General features: G+C 27.7%; 1 protein-coding gene across 5 annotated transcripts in view; it reads left to right on the forward strand.

Annotated features, from left to right (window-relative positions):
- Pde11 (Phosphodiesterase 11) overlaps positions 1–17,991 on the forward strand; it is a 295,736-nt gene that overhangs the window by 139,105 nt on the left and 138,640 nt on the right. For all 5 annotated transcript variants that reach the window (XM_014415309.3, XM_014415310.2, XM_067045590.1 and 2 more), the window contains one exon: positions 13,650–13,733. In XM_014415309.3, the coding sequence (XP_014270795.1) occupies positions 13,650–13,733 (84 nt within the window). The remainder of the gene's footprint in view (positions 1–13,649; positions 13,734–17,991) is intronic.

The raw sequence follows: 17,991 nt of genomic DNA on the forward strand, positions 1-17,991 counted from the left end.
TCTGCCATAACTACTTTATGCTTGCCAAGCAGATCTTTTAGGTTTCTGCTTCTGCTACACTGGAATATTCAATTTCGTTTTAACTTGAATGAATGATAATATGTTATTCTTACAAAATAAATGCAACTGCTATCGAAGTAAATTTAATCCTCTCTGTGTTTATAATATCATGTTTACTTGGTCAATAATGTTTCATATTTAAAAAAAAGATTAGTTAAGGTGCTTTTATGCATCAGTTTCAACCGAGATTCCTTATCTTTAAATGGTATTTTGCTTGCTCAAAAATGAATTTACTTCTCATTTTCGTAGATGGAAAATCCACAGCATAGACGATTAACAAAATTTGCAGTGTGTATGGCGATGATGCCTTAAGAGAAAGCACCGTTCCTAAATGGTTTACTCTGTCTAGAACCGGAAATTTCGGCAAAACGCACATAGAGGAGTTCATCTGAGATCTGAGAAGTTCTGGTAAGACAGAATTAAAAAATTATCTGAAAGATGGCAACATGTAATAGATCAAAATGGGTCATATATAACTGATTAACAATATTTATAAGAATCTGCGGTTTTTATTAAAATCACGCTACGAACTTATTTGACAACCCAAGTTATTGTTATAAATAAGCCACTCTAGAGGTTTCAAATTTAATTTATTTATTTAATTTCAAAAAATATTACACGTTAAAAGAATTCTCCTATTGTTCGACATCTCTGTGTATATTATTTATTTACATCATCAATTTTTTGGGCCATATTGCTTCTCTCACTTCAAGAAAAAAAATAAATAAATTTCAGGTTCCATAATTCTCGACCTCCTTGTAGTGAAACTGTTCCATTCGAGATCGTAAGCATTAAAATTGATGTCACTAATAAGTTTATCAAGGAGAACTGGCCTCAGATTGGAGATTCTTATCCAAGGAGCCTTAATGTCCAAAGGCTAATAGACTTGATGAAAAGCTATTACATGTCGTTGGGGAGTTATTTACTGGGTCTGATTAGATGTTGTGTCTGCTGGCTGTAGATCATCTGCGATCTGTAATTCCATTAATGGTTATTGCAATGTGCAAGGTGTGTGTATTACATATCCTACTATTACATTGTATCGTATTTTACTGAAACTTTTAAATTTTTCTCTCAAAGATATAATTTCTTTATTATCGAATAATAGGTCAATATTATGTTTACATCATTAAAAAAAAAATGTTTACAATAAATCAGTATTTGGACCATAACAAAGAATTGCAAATACTAATAATGGATAGTCTATTAGAAAATAGGTATAATTAAAAATTAAGGCAATGTTTATAAATAATACATTCTATTAAATATTATAATTACGATACGATTTTTATTTATAATATTTCATTCATGAATAAGGGTTGTATCCATGACAATTTTCACTATTACTTTTAAATATAGTTAATTTTTGCCCATCTCTGAATTCCAATATCAATTGCAGGACTATTGATAACAAAATCCTTATATTTATAATAACATTAAATAATTAAGATAAATTCATAAAGATGTTGAAAAGTATTAGATGTTCTGAATTTGTGAGGTGACTATTATCAATACAAAATATGTTAATATGATTATGAATAATTTTAACCTAACGATCCATGTAAAGGTTGATAAGATGTGACAACTTCTAATGTAATAATCTGTAAATGGACTGAAAAATAGACAGTTTGTCAACGTCATCTAAAATACAGAATGTACAAATATTCAGAAACATTAAGGTTTTTTTGGGAAAAAAAATAAACTATATTGCTTTTTATTTAAAAAAAATTTCGATTATGGACAAAGATTATTTTGGAAATATGGATTATTTTGATTTAGTAGCTCTCTGTACATAGCCTAAGCTTTAACACGTTACCAATAGATTTCTTTTTAAGACGTTTAATTTGTTATCTTGTACTCATAATTAAGAAATCACTTCAATTTATTTGTAATTCGATTAATTTGAATTAGTTTTTTCAATTTATCAAGATGATGTGTTTTTTTTAAGTCACTAAAGTATTACAAAATCACCTCATGATTATCATGATCATCATGAATGATTATTATGATCATTTTAACGGTTCGTTGAATCCATTAAAATCATTGTTGTCATAAGCATAAAAGTTTCATTATAGTTTTGTATCGCCGTAAATGTGTCTAGTTCTAAGGAGGGAATATGTCACATTTTATAAAATCGAGATTTTGTATTTTATTTGAAATAGAAAAGAGGATTTTTTTTTTAAAGAAAAGTTTTAAGTAAAAACCGCACCAGGTATGGTCTATAGGTGGCTCAAGCATAGTGGGAGTTATAGTTTCCGAATGGGATGAAATTAGTAACTGTTTTTTTTCATCGCCAGTCTCTGGAAAAAAAATATTAAAAGAAAATATTCCAGTCAATCTTATCAATAGGACTTATGGTGGCGGGACTCGAGTTAAAGGGATGAAAACATAAATCATTTTGTTTTTCTAATTTATTATATTCCTATAATTTCATATATAGCTGATTAAGCCAATATCAGCACTTTACTCTTTGATTGTAAAGTGCTGATATCCAAAGTTGAACAAACAGGATACTAACCTGGGTTGGTACACCTAAGTTCCTTTTAGAAGAAATAACACTTTCTTATCATGTACCTTCATGTTTTGGTGTGTACTTTTTTGTTCACTTACAGATGATCCCTAATTTCATTTTTAGAAACAGGTCATACATTTTGTTTTTTACTTTATTTTCATTTTAGTATTTTCTTAATTGAATTATTAGTCTCATATCCAATTGATATTGTACTGTTCTATCATATTAATCATAGTAGCCTCCTATCATTCTTATAATCGAAGTTATAACTAATAAATTTAATTTATGTCTATCTGTATGTTATTTGGGCTCCGACTGATAGATATTGTCATCTGGTCGGACCATAATAGATGTACTTTATTGAATAAATAAATAAAAGCCAATAAATAAAATCACTCCGATTGAACTTAATGTTAAACAAGATTTTACAACTCCCTATTTTACTATGTACTTTCGAATTCTACATTGAACACTAAAATATAACCTAGAGAAGTAAGTAGCAGGGATTGAACTTGGCTTCTCTGTAAATTTACCCGACTTGTCTGGATCGTGCACATCTAATTTTTAGAGAATTAATTATCAAAAATTAAGAAATAATATAAAGTTTGTTCATCATAAACGATTGTATCTATTTGCGTTAACTTGATTTATGAATAGTTCCGTCGCAGTGATTATGACTGCCAGCTGACAGAGGCTGCTGGGAGAGGAAGTGACAAAAAACGCTTGCCCTGACTGTCGTGGCAGATGCGGCTGCAGACTCCCAACAGCTATCTCCAGATAAGATGCTATCTCTTGTCATAGTACGTCCATTTCTCGATAGCTTATCTCCAAGCCGCCATGTCCTCTCCTTGTTCCCCTCAAAGGAGTTTTTTCCTAGATGTATATTATGAGTTGTCATTAATAATTCCAATTAAATAAATGTAATCATAGATCCTTTAGGAAATTTATTTTGAATATTATGTTGATTTATAGATTGCTCGAAATCCACGGAAATAGTTTTAAAACTAGTCCAAATCAAAGACACTGGCGTTTATTTGTAGTCTAGATCCAATTGTGGAAAATATCTGAAAGCTAGATGCTTTACAAAAACAAATTATTCGATTTTTTTTTATTTGTATGAATTCATTAAAGTTTTTTTTTTCAAGTGTCAGAGAAGACAGAACAGTAACTAATGGTCGCTGGGAATTATTTTTGAGAGAAAACTCGTTTTCTGGGTAAACATAATTTTTTTATTTATTTATTTTTTTTGAATGACAAAGTAAAATTGAACCTTTCTCTTCTTTTAACCAGATAAAGTATTCCTCGAAATACTTATGATCTGCCTATGTACTTTGTTTTCTTGGTGTTCACTCCAGATTGTAATACGGTGGAGTGATGTACTAACAGTTACAAAATTTATGCTCTAATAAAATTAAATTTTTACCAAAGGGAATTTGTCGGGGGAACTATCTGTGGTAGACATTCCTAATTGTATTGAAAAAATACAATTTCCCTCCTTACGTTGTACGGAATATTTAGTTGTATGAATAAGTAAATGAAAATTCATTTACTTAATCATACAATTAAATTTTTTAAAAATATATAATTATGTAGTATATAAGTAAAAAAAGGAGTCCTCGTGATGCTTGATACAATGGGAATTTAATTTCATATAATTTGGAAATTTTATATTGAATTGCAATTATACATTTATGGAATAACTGATATTTAAATAAGAAGAATATTGCCAGTAAAACCATCTTCTTTGCTGCTTATTTGAAAAATATATAAATTTAAAATTAATTATATTGCCTCTGTATCGGAATAATATTTCCGTTTAATAATCAAAGCGATCTTGGATCTTCCGATATTAAATTTGAGAGCTTCGATATTGTAGAATTTCTTTGAACTAATAAGTTAAAAAGGTTTTCTATTGAATTATTTGCTGGATATAAAATATTTTCAATGATTTGTTCAATATCGGGAAAATAAACATTTTACGATTAGCCCTACTTTTAGAATAATAAAAATGATTTTTTTAAGTAACTTTATGATTCTTTTATTTCCTTCATCACTTGGTGAACTATTAGAATACTAAGTTTATGCATAGTACTATTATTAAAGTTTCAAATTTCACAGTATTAAAACTAGTCAAATAATGATTTATTAATTTCAACTTCCATTATGTCATATACTGGTCATTGTCAGGTTAACATTGTTTTCAAATATTAAACATTTAGTAACTACATTCGTTTAAGGATCAGTGCCTATTTTAAGCTGAGGGTTTAGTTTATGGGCGCCAATTTTGTAATAATTCGCCTGTCAATATATGCTGTATGTCAATTACTAGTACACTTACCCTAGAGTTTAACCAATAAAATACGTCTTTATTAACTTTAATGTTTTTTGTGGGTGTTTATAAAAATATTTATGTTATTATAGATGGTTTATTTTATGTATATTTGTGCTGTAAACATGACATTATATACCAGGGGTTAGGCAAAAATCTGTTCGTGGAGAAAATAGGTCTCAGCATATCAAAACACATTGATCAGCAATTCGTTTAATACTTACTTAGAAATTGGCGGGTTAGAATGACAAGTGGAGTAAGGTAAGTTAAATTTCTTTAGAGAAAGTGAATTTTTTGGAATTTTAAATATTTATCGACATAATATTATCTTAAATATGATATAAATTTAGAAAAAATTAACTTTTACTCATTAATTCAAAACTGACTGACACCTCTGTCATACTAACTTCTTTAAATCGAATAGAAGGAAATTTTTATATATTTTATTATTTAGTGAATTTTTTTATGGAACTCTTGCAGTTTATTGATGATATAAAGAAACTAAAATACAATAAATTACTTATTTGCCCATTTATATGTAGATCAAGTAAGCAATTGTTTTGTCCTGATTCCGAATTAATTATTATTTATATAAGTCCTGAAATTTTATTTTATGTACAACTTTTTTTATACTATAGGCATACATTCTTATTCAGTTTAAAAAATACAGTTTTTAATGTAATTGAAACGTTGTTAGATTTCATTGTTATCAGCTGTTCTTTGTCGTAGAGAACCCCAGCGATGGGAAATTTCCTCTTGCACCCGCTCACCTCGTGCCCCGGCATTTTGTTAGTTTAAGTAGATAAAGCCTGGGTTGGATGTAGCCGTTGGTAACAGTGTTGTCATGAAAAAAAAAATCCAATACAGATTGGTTACATGTTCACAAACAATAAGTTAATTGTTTAATAATATTAAGTCCTTGAAGGGTCAACATTTCTTTTTATTTCTTCATTTATAATTATGTTTCAAAAATCGCTTAGTTATTAAGGAAAATAAATAATTCTCTTATTTCCTCTGTCTCAAGTAAATATCTCTCATTTTCTGGAATAGTGGTACATCTGACAAAAAAAAAAAATTCTGATTTTGTTTAGAATTGGACGTATTCTTAAAATATTACCGTAGACTATCAGTCAATGACTTTGAATACATTTCATAGATTTTATATGATTTTCAAAATTATTTCTAAGGTAGAAAATTCATACATATATTTACTGAAGCTTACTTGTACGTCTCACATACATAAGAAACAGAGATAAAACATGCAGGAACTCGAACTTTTGTAGGTAAGAATTGTCAGTTAAGAAAGCTATTAATGTTTCTTAACCCAAGCAACACAGCTTTAAAAATGAAGTTTAGTGGATCACAAATGAGGGAGGAATGATACTTGGTTACGTATTATATTTCGATATCATTAAAACATTAAGTTTGCTGTAACCTTTGTGAATCGTCGCCATTATGGAAAATGGAGTCCGATTTTTTTTTTTTTTTTTTTTTTTAATTTGGGATAGAATGATATCAGATTAAATTCTCTATAACTTTTGTTTTGATAATTTTTATTTTTATTCTAAAATGAATAGTTTTACTATCTTAGGTATAGTACATTTATAAAAGCTGCATATATTCCCTTTTACCACCTAAAACTGAAATTATTATTGATTAATTATGTAGTTTTAGTTTTGTTATAAATGTTTAATAATAACTATTGTTCTATTACATACTTTCAAACAAACTGAAATTTTGATTCACTTAAAATTTAAAATCAATAATCAAGGTTTTTTCTAAAATTTTAAATTTAAAAAAATAATTCTTTTGGATTTCAGATACCGTTTTGCAAGAAGTCGAAACGTACTTTATTAACAAGTTTCATTTATCCTTAATTTTTTCTAGGTAATAGTACTTATTGCCTGGGATACCTCAGTACACCAAAAACTTGCACCAAGTAACCTACGACAACAATAAACAAAAAATACACTTTCTTCTTCCAATTTTTTATGAAAAGTTACGTGGACTGCTTGATAAAATGGTAGAAGATTGTTTGACGAACGTGGGAATTGAAAAGGAGCTTAATGAGGGATTCTTCGACGATAATTTATAATTTCAAGTTTGAAATTGGTGGCATTTGGTTGCTCATTCTTTGTTAATCACCATCCAATTTTAGGTTCGTTGGCATACTGTACATGAATAGTAGATTAATGAATCAAACAGAATGTTTGAATTGATTGTCGAACAGGAAAAATAATATGTAAGAAAGTAAAATTATTCTCATCAAAATAATTACAACAATGGCGTCAGTATTCTCAAAGTTGATCATTTATTCTATTGTTGCAACATTTTTTTGGATTATTAACTTTGTAACAAGATCCTTCAGTTTCTATTATTTTATTCACTGTCAAAGTCTGCAAGGAACGCGGCGCTGCTAATAATAATTTATAACCTAGGGGTATTAAAAATGGTTAATTTAGTCCCAGAAAAAAAAGAGAAAAGTCCACAAAACATTACCAACTTGTACTATTACAGGCTACAACACAGGGCAAGGCGAAATCTTTTAAATTAAAGAAATGCGATTTATGAACAACTTTGGTGCCAAAAATCAAAATTTCACAATACAAATAAATAATATCTTGTAAAAATTTAAACTTCACTTCATGACTATTTTATTTTTAACCTGTACGATATTCGATAAATATGATAGTTCTTTCCAAAACGTTCTTTAAAATTACTGTATATGTTGGTCATTTAAATTTAAATACCAAATTAAGGGGGTTGCAAAACTTACGTGAGTCACGTCACTTGCCACGACCAAGAGTTCACCAAACTGAGGCATGCCACAACTATGCCCTCTCTCTCTCCTATAACAAAAAAACTGTTTTCTCCTTTTGTATATTTTAGGAATATACCTGCATAGTCAAAGCAGTTAATAATTATTATTTATACAATAAAAATACAAATTTGTAGTAACAATGCAGAACCTTTCTGTTCCTGCAAGTAGCTGGTTTCAACTAACTCGAAATAATTTATGTTATTACAAAATAGTTTATTTTTTTATATAAATGTAAATATATCTGTAGCAGTATTATAAAAGTAGTTCAGTAAATACATGTATGGCTTATAAGCATTGCCGTTGAAGAATGGGTAAATAGAAGATTATTCAAGTAATTTTAGTTTTAAGCTTTGAAACTTAGAACTTTTTATTAAAAGGATCAGATAATATTCTCCTTGAAGTTTTATCTGTAAAGTTCTTGTAAAATTGATTTTGATGAAGTTTGGAACCCTCGTTCATTCAACTACTTTGTACGATTTCATCTACCCTACTTAATCATTTCTGCGCAAAAATAGGAAAAAAATCTTTTCTAATTGTAAGTGCTGTCAGTCTGTTTTAATTAATGGTGATTGGATATTTTTTTTCAATTGATTAATTAATTTGGAATCGGATTTCATCGAAAGCATTTCCTGATCAAGAGTGGAAACGGCCAAATGAAGCCCATGGTCTGTGATCTAAGAATAAAGTGGAAGGAGGAGGGTGTTGGGAATTAAAGGAAACAATATACAAAGGCACGAGCCTCTTTAGAAATCGGTTCTATTTTAGCTGACACTTCCAAACCATTGTCCTCGAAATATAGTGGGAAACTTCTTGCTCTGTGAAATTTCAAACAAAGACAAACGGAATTATTTAAAAGAAACAAAATTCGCAATGAAAAACTATATGTTCCTCACCTCTTTTGAAGTTCGAAGCTATTAATATTTGTATTCCCCAAAATTTAAATAGGCTTCTTTTGAAGGTGGCCTTCTGAACAAAATTTATGGATACGCCAGTAATCGCTTTTCTTTGAAATTTTGTTTGTCAAAGACGTAAGAGTAATAATAATCTGCTTTATTTCAGGACCTAATATATCGTTTTTATATTTATTTATTAAAAGATCAAACAAGTGGGCCGGTAATACATGGTTATTGCAACAGTCGATGATCTGGAGATGTAGCCTCGCCCAAAAGACACCCTTATCTATTTAAAGTGTCGTAATTATTAAATGATTTCTATTATTAAATATAAATTATTTAGAAAAAATATCAAAATAATGATAATAGTGATGTAGGAACTGAATTGATGTAATTGAAGATTTAAAAAGCACATACAACTTATATTTACAGAATTATAAAAAGGTTTACTTACGTTGTTTGTTGTTTAAGCCTATGCAACTACTTACTGGTGAAAACTGTGAATACAATTTTGTGACTCATTTTTTTTTTATTACTTTATCTATATATTTAATTTGTAATTGCCGATATAATTGACTATTTTTTTTTTATTTTAGTTTACTGAAACAAAATAAAATTTTATTTGTTTTAAATAGTTCTAAGTTTATTCTTCTTTTTAATTTTACTTTTTTAAAATGATTTTATTATTATCTTATACATATTATTACTATTTATACATATTTATCATTAATAATTAAAACAGGATATAGTGTTTATATGATAGCATTTTCAAGGAAGAAAAATGTTCTTTAATATAGTTGGAAAGTATATTTTAGGTATTTAAATAAGCATGTTTTTTATCTTATTCTACATGATAATTAGTTTACTTTATTATATTTATTGTACTCAGTTGTATATTATTTGTTGATACTACTACTTGTTATTTTTTCGTCTCTCACACCTTATTTGTTTTGTTTTATGTTCTTTCTTTTCTTTTGGAAATAATTATATATTATCTTCTGTAAAATTTGGTAATTACAAATATCAAATACTAATACAACATTGTATGCATATAATATGCTTTTTGCATAGTGTATGCACAATTATTTAATATATGCACCTCTTCTATAGTGCTTACTACCGAGGAGGAAATATAAAACAAAAAATATGTAATTTCTTCAACTAATTTTTTACAATTAAAACAAGACCCACAAAAATATATATGTATATATATATATATATGCCGATTTTACGTTTTATATTCAGCTGGTTGTAATGTGCGTCATAATATTTCCTCTTGTTACTTCATTTGAGGGTAGGACAAAACCCACTAAAATTCGGCTTAAATCCACTTCTGATAACTTTCTTTGGAACCGTAAATATTGTACATCAGGCAGGAAGGTATTTCTTTAAATTGACAGGAAATACAATCTTATAGTACCTTTTGAAAATTGTTCACAAGTGTTTTAACACTTTTTTATGTGTTTGCGAACGGTTGTTATCTTTTTTTATTTTATTTTTTTGCCGTTTTGATTTCTGAGAATTTCACTGAGTACGTTTGTGCAATATATTGGTTAATTGTTAAGATTAATATATTAATTTAGATTTCAATTACAATAATTACGTTTTAATTGACGATTGCGGAAAGATATGAGTGATTTATCTTTTCTGATACGACATCGTAATTTTTACCTAATAAATACAACGTTTAATATCTTCATTATCGATGATAAATTTTTTAGTTTGACTATTAATTAAATAAATGCAATTAAGAAATGGTCTAGGAATAATTAAAGTAAATTTTATTAATTATTAATTCGTAGCATTGAGTAAAGTAGGCATTTAATGCATTAAGTATTTATTATAGCAATATAATTAAATAGTTTTAAATTATTATTAGCTTGTTAAATTTTGATGTATCATTTTTTTCATCTAAAAAAAAAACAGTACTTACATGATTTCCTAAAACTAATTCATTCAAAAGTTAATGATTTTTGAATCGTTCATATCCAATAAATAATATTTAAATCATATCCAATTACGCCATGGACGTAACAATTCTTATGTGAGTACTGGTTGAGGAATGTGTGCCGCGGCGGCCTTGTTAGACGGGCTGACTCATTCTTCCTATTTTGACAGAAGCCCTGATGTTAGCAAGTGAAATTGGGGTTTGGCATTTCGGAGAAATAGTTTAAATTTTGTCAGTTTTGCAAGAGCTGATGCAAACTTTTTCATCATGGTATGTTCAAAACAGCATTTATTGTGTTGTTTGTGACAACCTTTCTTTGTGATATAAACGAACTTTCAATAATGATTTGTTTTATATCAATTCTTGTTTTTAAGTAATAAAATTATGTGGATTTAAAATGATGAGAAGATAGTTGATCGTTGATAATATGTATGCAGAAAAGATGGCTGGAGGGGGGGGGAAGAGGGGAGTGGTAAGAAAATGACACAAATAAGTTGAAAAATCTTATTTAATAGTGATTATTAAAGTATTAGTAATTTGCTCAGAATTTCTGGCTTTCACCAGGGTTAAGAACAAAGAACAAGATAACAACTAATGAATTAATAAAAATAAAGTAATCAAAGAAGTGGAAAATAAAATGTATATATATGTAATTAAATATGTAAGGAAACTAACATAGTTAAAGAAACAAAAATTGAAAGTAATATAATGCAAAGTAACAAAGAAATATGAGTATTGCAATTTAATAATAATTAGAAAATTAAAGTTATGGAAAGAAAAAAAATGAGAGAAAGAAAATATATATATCTAATGAAATATGTAAGTATAATATTAGAATAAAGAAACAAAGTATTAAGTTAAGTAAGAAAAAAGAAGTGAATAGAAATGATAACAATAATTATATGTGGTGAACATAACTAATAACGTAGGTAAGGAAAAAAGAAAAGAAACAAAATGTAAAGTTCAGTTAGACAACAGCAGTGAATAGAAAACATGTTAATAATAATATGTGGTGAACATAACTAATAACGTAGGTAAGGAAAAAAGAAAAGAAACAAAATGTAAAGTTCAGTTAGACAACAGCAGTGAATAGAAAACATGTTAATAATAATATGTGGTGAACATATCTAATAACGTGGGTAAGGAGAAAAGAAAAGAATAGGGGTAAAAGAAAGATAAGAAAAAAAGAATAAGACAAAGAACAATAGATGTTAAAACTAAAAAAATAATAAAAAACATAGTAAAACTAGTAGTTGAGTTCTTTGTCTAACTCACTGTTTCTTATCTTTCTTTTACCCATATTCTTCTCCTTCTCTATTCTTTTTTTTTTTCCTTACCCACGTTATTAGTTATGTTCATCATATATTATTATTTTCATATTTTCTATTTACTTCTGTTGTCTTACTTAACTTTATATTTTCTTAGTATTATACTTAAATATATTTTCTTTCTCTCATTTTTGTTTTCCTTTCATAACTTTATTTTTTAAATTATTATTAAATTAAAATATTCATATTTCTTTGTTTCTCTGCATTATATAACTTTAAATTTTTATTTTCTTAATCATGTTATTTTACTTACATATTCAATTACCTATATACACGTTTTAATTTCCACTTTTTTCATCACTTTATTTTTATTAATTTTCATCCTGTACAATTATTTACATTAATCATTCATTTTATATTTTCTCTTTTTTTTTTTTTTTTGTATTCATTGCTTATTATCTTGTTCTTTGCTCTTAGCCCTGATAAAGGCTAAAAATTCTGACCGGAACGTTGGCACTATTAAATAAGTTTATTTCAACTTATTCGTGCTATTTTCTGACCGCACCCCCAATCTTCATATGAGGATTTAAGTTTAAATCTTGTTCATATATAGTTTATTGTTTGGAGTATTATGCGTTTGTAACAACGAGTTATAGGTTTGAGCCACGGTTCTCTATACTATAACGCTTTATAGGTTATATCCCACAATTGAAAAAATCAACAATTTAATACGTTTAAAAAATTAAAAGTAATCATCAATCATATGACATCTCTTCGTATACCAAATTATTTAAGGGTCCTATATTAGGTTTTCTCACTTTCAGTTTTTCAAGAATGAAGCATTAATTTTTTTTTAATTGTATAATTTTTTTCTTTTTTCGGAATTACCTATAACTCTACTAGCTCAGATTAAGCGTCGATTATTGGCGATTTTGTATTAATTGTAATTAATAAATGGTGAATTGGAATATAGAGGTGGGAAGTTCCTTTTTCGATTCTTTCTACTGATTAATTATGGTAAATCAATTCTTTTGAACTTCCATTGGTTCTTGTCTGATTAATTTTTGTAAATTAGAAATTAACTTTTATTGAAAAAAAAATCCCTAAGCTTAATTTTTTTCAGACATTTGTTAACAAAACAAAAATAAATTATTAATTACTAAGTTGTACATGAAGTTTTGTATTTATTAAATTTTAATTAGCACAAAATATAAATAAAAAAATATATAAAGAAAATCGATAAGTGGTTTATTCCTCGTTGAATGATCAAATAAAAAAATCTTCAGTTTTTAAGGCGAAATTAATCTTCTACGATAAAAAAAAAAATATATTTAAAATAAAATCGAAAACCTTCCTTACTTTAACTGTGCAAAATTCAAAATTATTTCCTTAAAGGCCATAAATATTTATTTATTAACTTTTCTAGTTTTCTGTGCTTTATATTGCTTTAAATTATCAAACTAAATATTGTTTTTTAAAAACTGCTATTCTTTATATTAGTCTTAGTACAGAATCAACCGGTTGCAATAGAATTGTAATTCTTCTGGGTGAATCACTTCAGTGTATACGGTTCTTCCAAAAGAATCGGGTCTTTGGTTGGATTTTGCATTTACCTGCCCATCTCTATTGGATAGTTCTGAATATGATTTTGTTTTATTGTGATAACTAAATAAATTGGCGCTATTTTAGTTCTGATATTCGAATGGTTTATTGTTTATTATATTATTGATATATCGCAATGCATGAAAAATAATTTATAATTGTATTATTATTATTTTTTTAATAATTTATTTAATTATTTTTTTAATTTATTTCCAGGTTTGAGGGAGGTCTGCAAGGTGGCGTCTCGACGGGGCCGCTCTAGGCCCCCACCTGTTTCATGGTCTCCCATCAGGCCTTCAGGTAATTCATAACTTTATTAAATATACTCATTGAATGTAAATTGTGATAAATAATTAATTATATTTATAAAAAGTTTGGAAACAGCATGTGAATAATTCATCTCCAAAAGGTTTTATTCCTATTACCTCGAATAAAAATATTCGAAGTTAAAGTCGAATAGGGGAACAGTACTACTTCTTAAATACATTTCTTGTGAGTTCAATTTTAATAAAGAATTTCAGTGTGTGTCATGAATTACCTCTTTTATTAAGCACTTTGTTTATTTACGATAGCAATAAGAAGATTTACGGATGCGGCTGTGTTTCAACCAGAAATTGAATAATAAATATCTAATTTCAATCTATTACTATTTTTTAAAAATTATATTGAAAATGAAATATTTCGATTCAAATAATTAATCTTATCCTTTTATCTTCCTCCCAGTGAAATCTAAGTTGTCGGAATGGCTTAACTTTTCAATTGGTTTAAATTAAGTTTAAACCGTATTAAAATGAGTGTAGAGCTGAGAATGTTCTCTAGATCATTTTTATTCTTGATGATAACTTTTGAGTTTATGTCCGTATACACAAACATACAACAGTGTATGTTGTTATTTGAATCGCAATTTAATTCTTCATATTACATCTAATGGAATGTTTTCTTTTTAAAATGATTTTTTTTATATTTATCTTCGCAGGCGAGTTCTGCAGTGCGCTAATTATGCACGATTTTCCTCGTTAGATAAGGGTTAGTCGTAATTGTATAAGTGCATCGTCATTATATTTATTTAAACTGACATAACAGTATTTATTGCAGTCCATTGTATACTCTTTACGAGAACCTCCTCTTCTCAAGAAGACGACTGAAGAGAATGACGTGATGAAGACCAAAGAAGGCAGGACTGGACTGGTTTAGAGTGAACCTTAAGAGTACACTAGTGACTGTTCCGTTAGTCCATAGCCGTCCATTCATTTTTCCTCCACAATGAATCTTGATTTCACTTTTCCTTTAAAATTTTATGATTAATTTCTCTTTAGTGTTCGTTTTATATCCACCACTTTCCTATTTTTCGTCAGAAAATATATTATGATCATGTTCTTAAAAAAAAAAAACTGACATACTCAAGAATAGATACATTTCCTCTCACGTTGGGTGTTACGGAGATTAATTAATTTTTCAATTAAATATTTTCCTCTCAGTTATATTCGGTCTTCTCCAGCGCCCCCCCCCTTTGTATCAGATGATCTGACATTGCTATGTAGAGTTGATTTCGGGATAGAAACGCGAGAAAAAAAAAGAGAGAAACGATAAAACTTGTAAGAGCCTAAGTACGTTCACAACTCTGGAGGAATCGACACCATTCGATTCATCTTGGTTAAATTTCACTTGGTTTTTATAACCCTTTATTTAGTTAATTATTTTAAGGTAGTTAAACACTTAATTTAGTTGCAAATAAATAACCTATACTTTTGATTATAAGTCATTGCCAAGAGTATTAATTATGTGGAAAGTATTTTTGAGAGTTGAAAGTCAACATTTTATGTAATTTATGACATTAAATTGACAATGTTAAAGAAAATAATTTTATTTATAAATTCAGAGGATAGTATAAAAAAGAGAAAACAAATAATCAATGTTTGTTTATTTTTTATGTCATGTTATATTTACAAAAAAATATAATTTTCCAAGAAACATTCAAATGATCACATAAAGCCTTATTATGTTAAAATTGTTGATCACTGGCACCCAGTGTTCTGGAAATCTGTCTTAAGGTATAAATCCAGAAATATTATTATTAAATAGGTTGTTTGTCATTTATTTATAATTATATTGTTATTAAATAGAAATATCATATATTCAATAAATAGATTAATTGAATGGCAAAATTATATTTCTAAACACGGAGCGCATGCATTACGTAACCTCATGTGCAAATCAAGCTTGATGGGATAAGAAAGCCCTAAACATAAAATAATACATAACTGTATCATATGGGCTCATAAAGCTTATAATAATATCTACTATTTTGCGATGTATATAGTTACTAATAATAACTAAAATTATTACTTAACAGAATACAAAACAAATATGTATTTTACACGAATAAAGACACAGACACTTTTCAATCTTCTGGACAGCCATCTTGGCTATATATCAACTTATAATCTTGAACTTGGCATGTTTTCAAATGGGTATAAGCTTATAAGCTGCCATTTTACGTTCGAAAAAATAAGATAATTAAAGTCTCAATTGGTTTTAAAGCGTTTAAATTAATACTGTTCCATGAAAAAAGTTATGGAAATTTTCCAATAAGCGGTTAATGTAGATTATAATACAAAGGATACTGTTATTAATAATTAATTAATAATAAGTTATCTGACTAGACTCATCAAATGACAGACTTAATTATTATTATTATTTAAAATAAGGTGATCTCGAATTAAGAACCCCGAATATGCTGCACTATAATTATTCAACTACCTTCAGCCCGAAGAAATGCAACTTAGGTAGGCGCTAGCGACCTCGGGCGAACCAAAAAAGAACTCGAATAAGTTTTTCATAATGATATGATCCCGGATAGATATCAGGAACCGCTGGGCAGTTTTTAATTCGTCTTTTTGTCTAGACGGCGAGATAGGCATTTCTTCTGACACCTCGCTCTTTAATATATTGTAATTGCCTGCCTCTTTATTAGTGTGCTAATAATGCAGTACGAAATGCTTCTTTTTTTTTTCAAGTTTGTATTTTATGTGCGTTTATATATCTGACATTCCAGCGGGAAGTGGGTATTTCTTTGTAATGGAATAGGGTTATTAAATATTAAATTAAAAGGAAAATAAAAAATGGCATGCTTGTTGTGTGTACATTATCAGATAATTACCAAAAAAAAAATGCCATCTATATGTTCTATATTTGAAAATTAAATTAGATAAAATTATCTTCCAAATGAGGTAGAGTTAAGCAAATGTAAGCAGAAAACTATATAAAAAATTATTAATAAATAAATTGGTGAAGATAGTTGACCGTAGATATATAAGAGAAGATGTTTGGGGGAAGGGGAGGATAAATTATCATTTATCACATCTTATAATGCCACAAGGCAAAAGAAGATATAAATTGTAAATATGTGTATATATCTTAGTTTTAAGTAGTATATATTGTAAATGTTGAAATAAATAAATATTAGAAGGTAAGAAAAAAAAAAAAAAAAAAGGAAGGGGAGGGGTGCGGTTAGCAGTAAAAACACAATAGAAGAGAATTATTTATTTGTGCCGACTTTTCGACCTAATTTTCAAGTCTTCATCAGCGCTATAAAAACAAAAAGATAACAACCATCATTCAGAGAATAAATAAATAAAATTAAATAAATAATAGACTAACAAATTTGGAAATATACATAACAATGAAAACAAAATATAAACTAGTTGATTAATAACTATAGGCAAAGACAGTAGAAGATTGATAATATACATATAAATGTGAGAAATAATAATACATAAGACATTCTTACCCACTGTATCATTTATTTATTACTCACATAGATGTGTATATAAATAATAATGAAAGGAATATGGTCCGGGTGCGGTAAAAAAAAACTCAAATAGTAGAATTATACTATTTTATTTGATTTTATTATACTATTTTATTTGGCTCAATAAAATAGTATTATTATAAATTCTGCTATTTGAGTTTTTTTGACCGCACCCGGACCATATTCCTTTCATCTTTACACACGGTCAATCTTCCAATAAATAATAATGTTATCAATCTAATACTGTCTTGGTCCATAGTTATTAATCAACTAGTTTATATTTTCATTTCATTGTTATGTATATTTCTAAATTTGTTAGTCTATTATTTTATTTTTCTGAATGATGGTTGTTGTCTTTTTGTTTGTATAGCCCTGATGAAGACCTGAAAATTAGTTCGAAACGTCGGCACAAACAAATAATTCCTTTGTTTATTTCTATTTTTTCTTGACTGCACTCCTCTCCCCTCCCTCCGACCATCTTCTGTTATTAATAAATAAAATATTAAACATAAAATAAATATAAAATTGATTTATGAATTGTATGCAAAAATAATATAACTACGGTTTTATTTTTTTATTGGGGACAAAATTCTAAATATATCTCTTCCAGCATGTTATAATAGAATGTATTTTTATTAATTTTTTTTATAATGTTTTATATATATATACACACACATGTATGTATAGGAGTTAACTATAAATACAACAAACTTTACAGAGGAATTGTATCTGGGATTCATTATGTAT

The sequence above is a fragment of the Halyomorpha halys genome, unplaced genomic scaffold, assembly GCF_000696795.3.
Source record: "Halyomorpha halys isolate HHAL.00 unplaced genomic scaffold, Hhal_1.1 Scaffold98.1, whole genome shotgun sequence".
NCBI classification, from domain to species: Eukaryota; Metazoa; Arthropoda; class Insecta; order Hemiptera; family Pentatomidae; genus Halyomorpha; species Halyomorpha halys.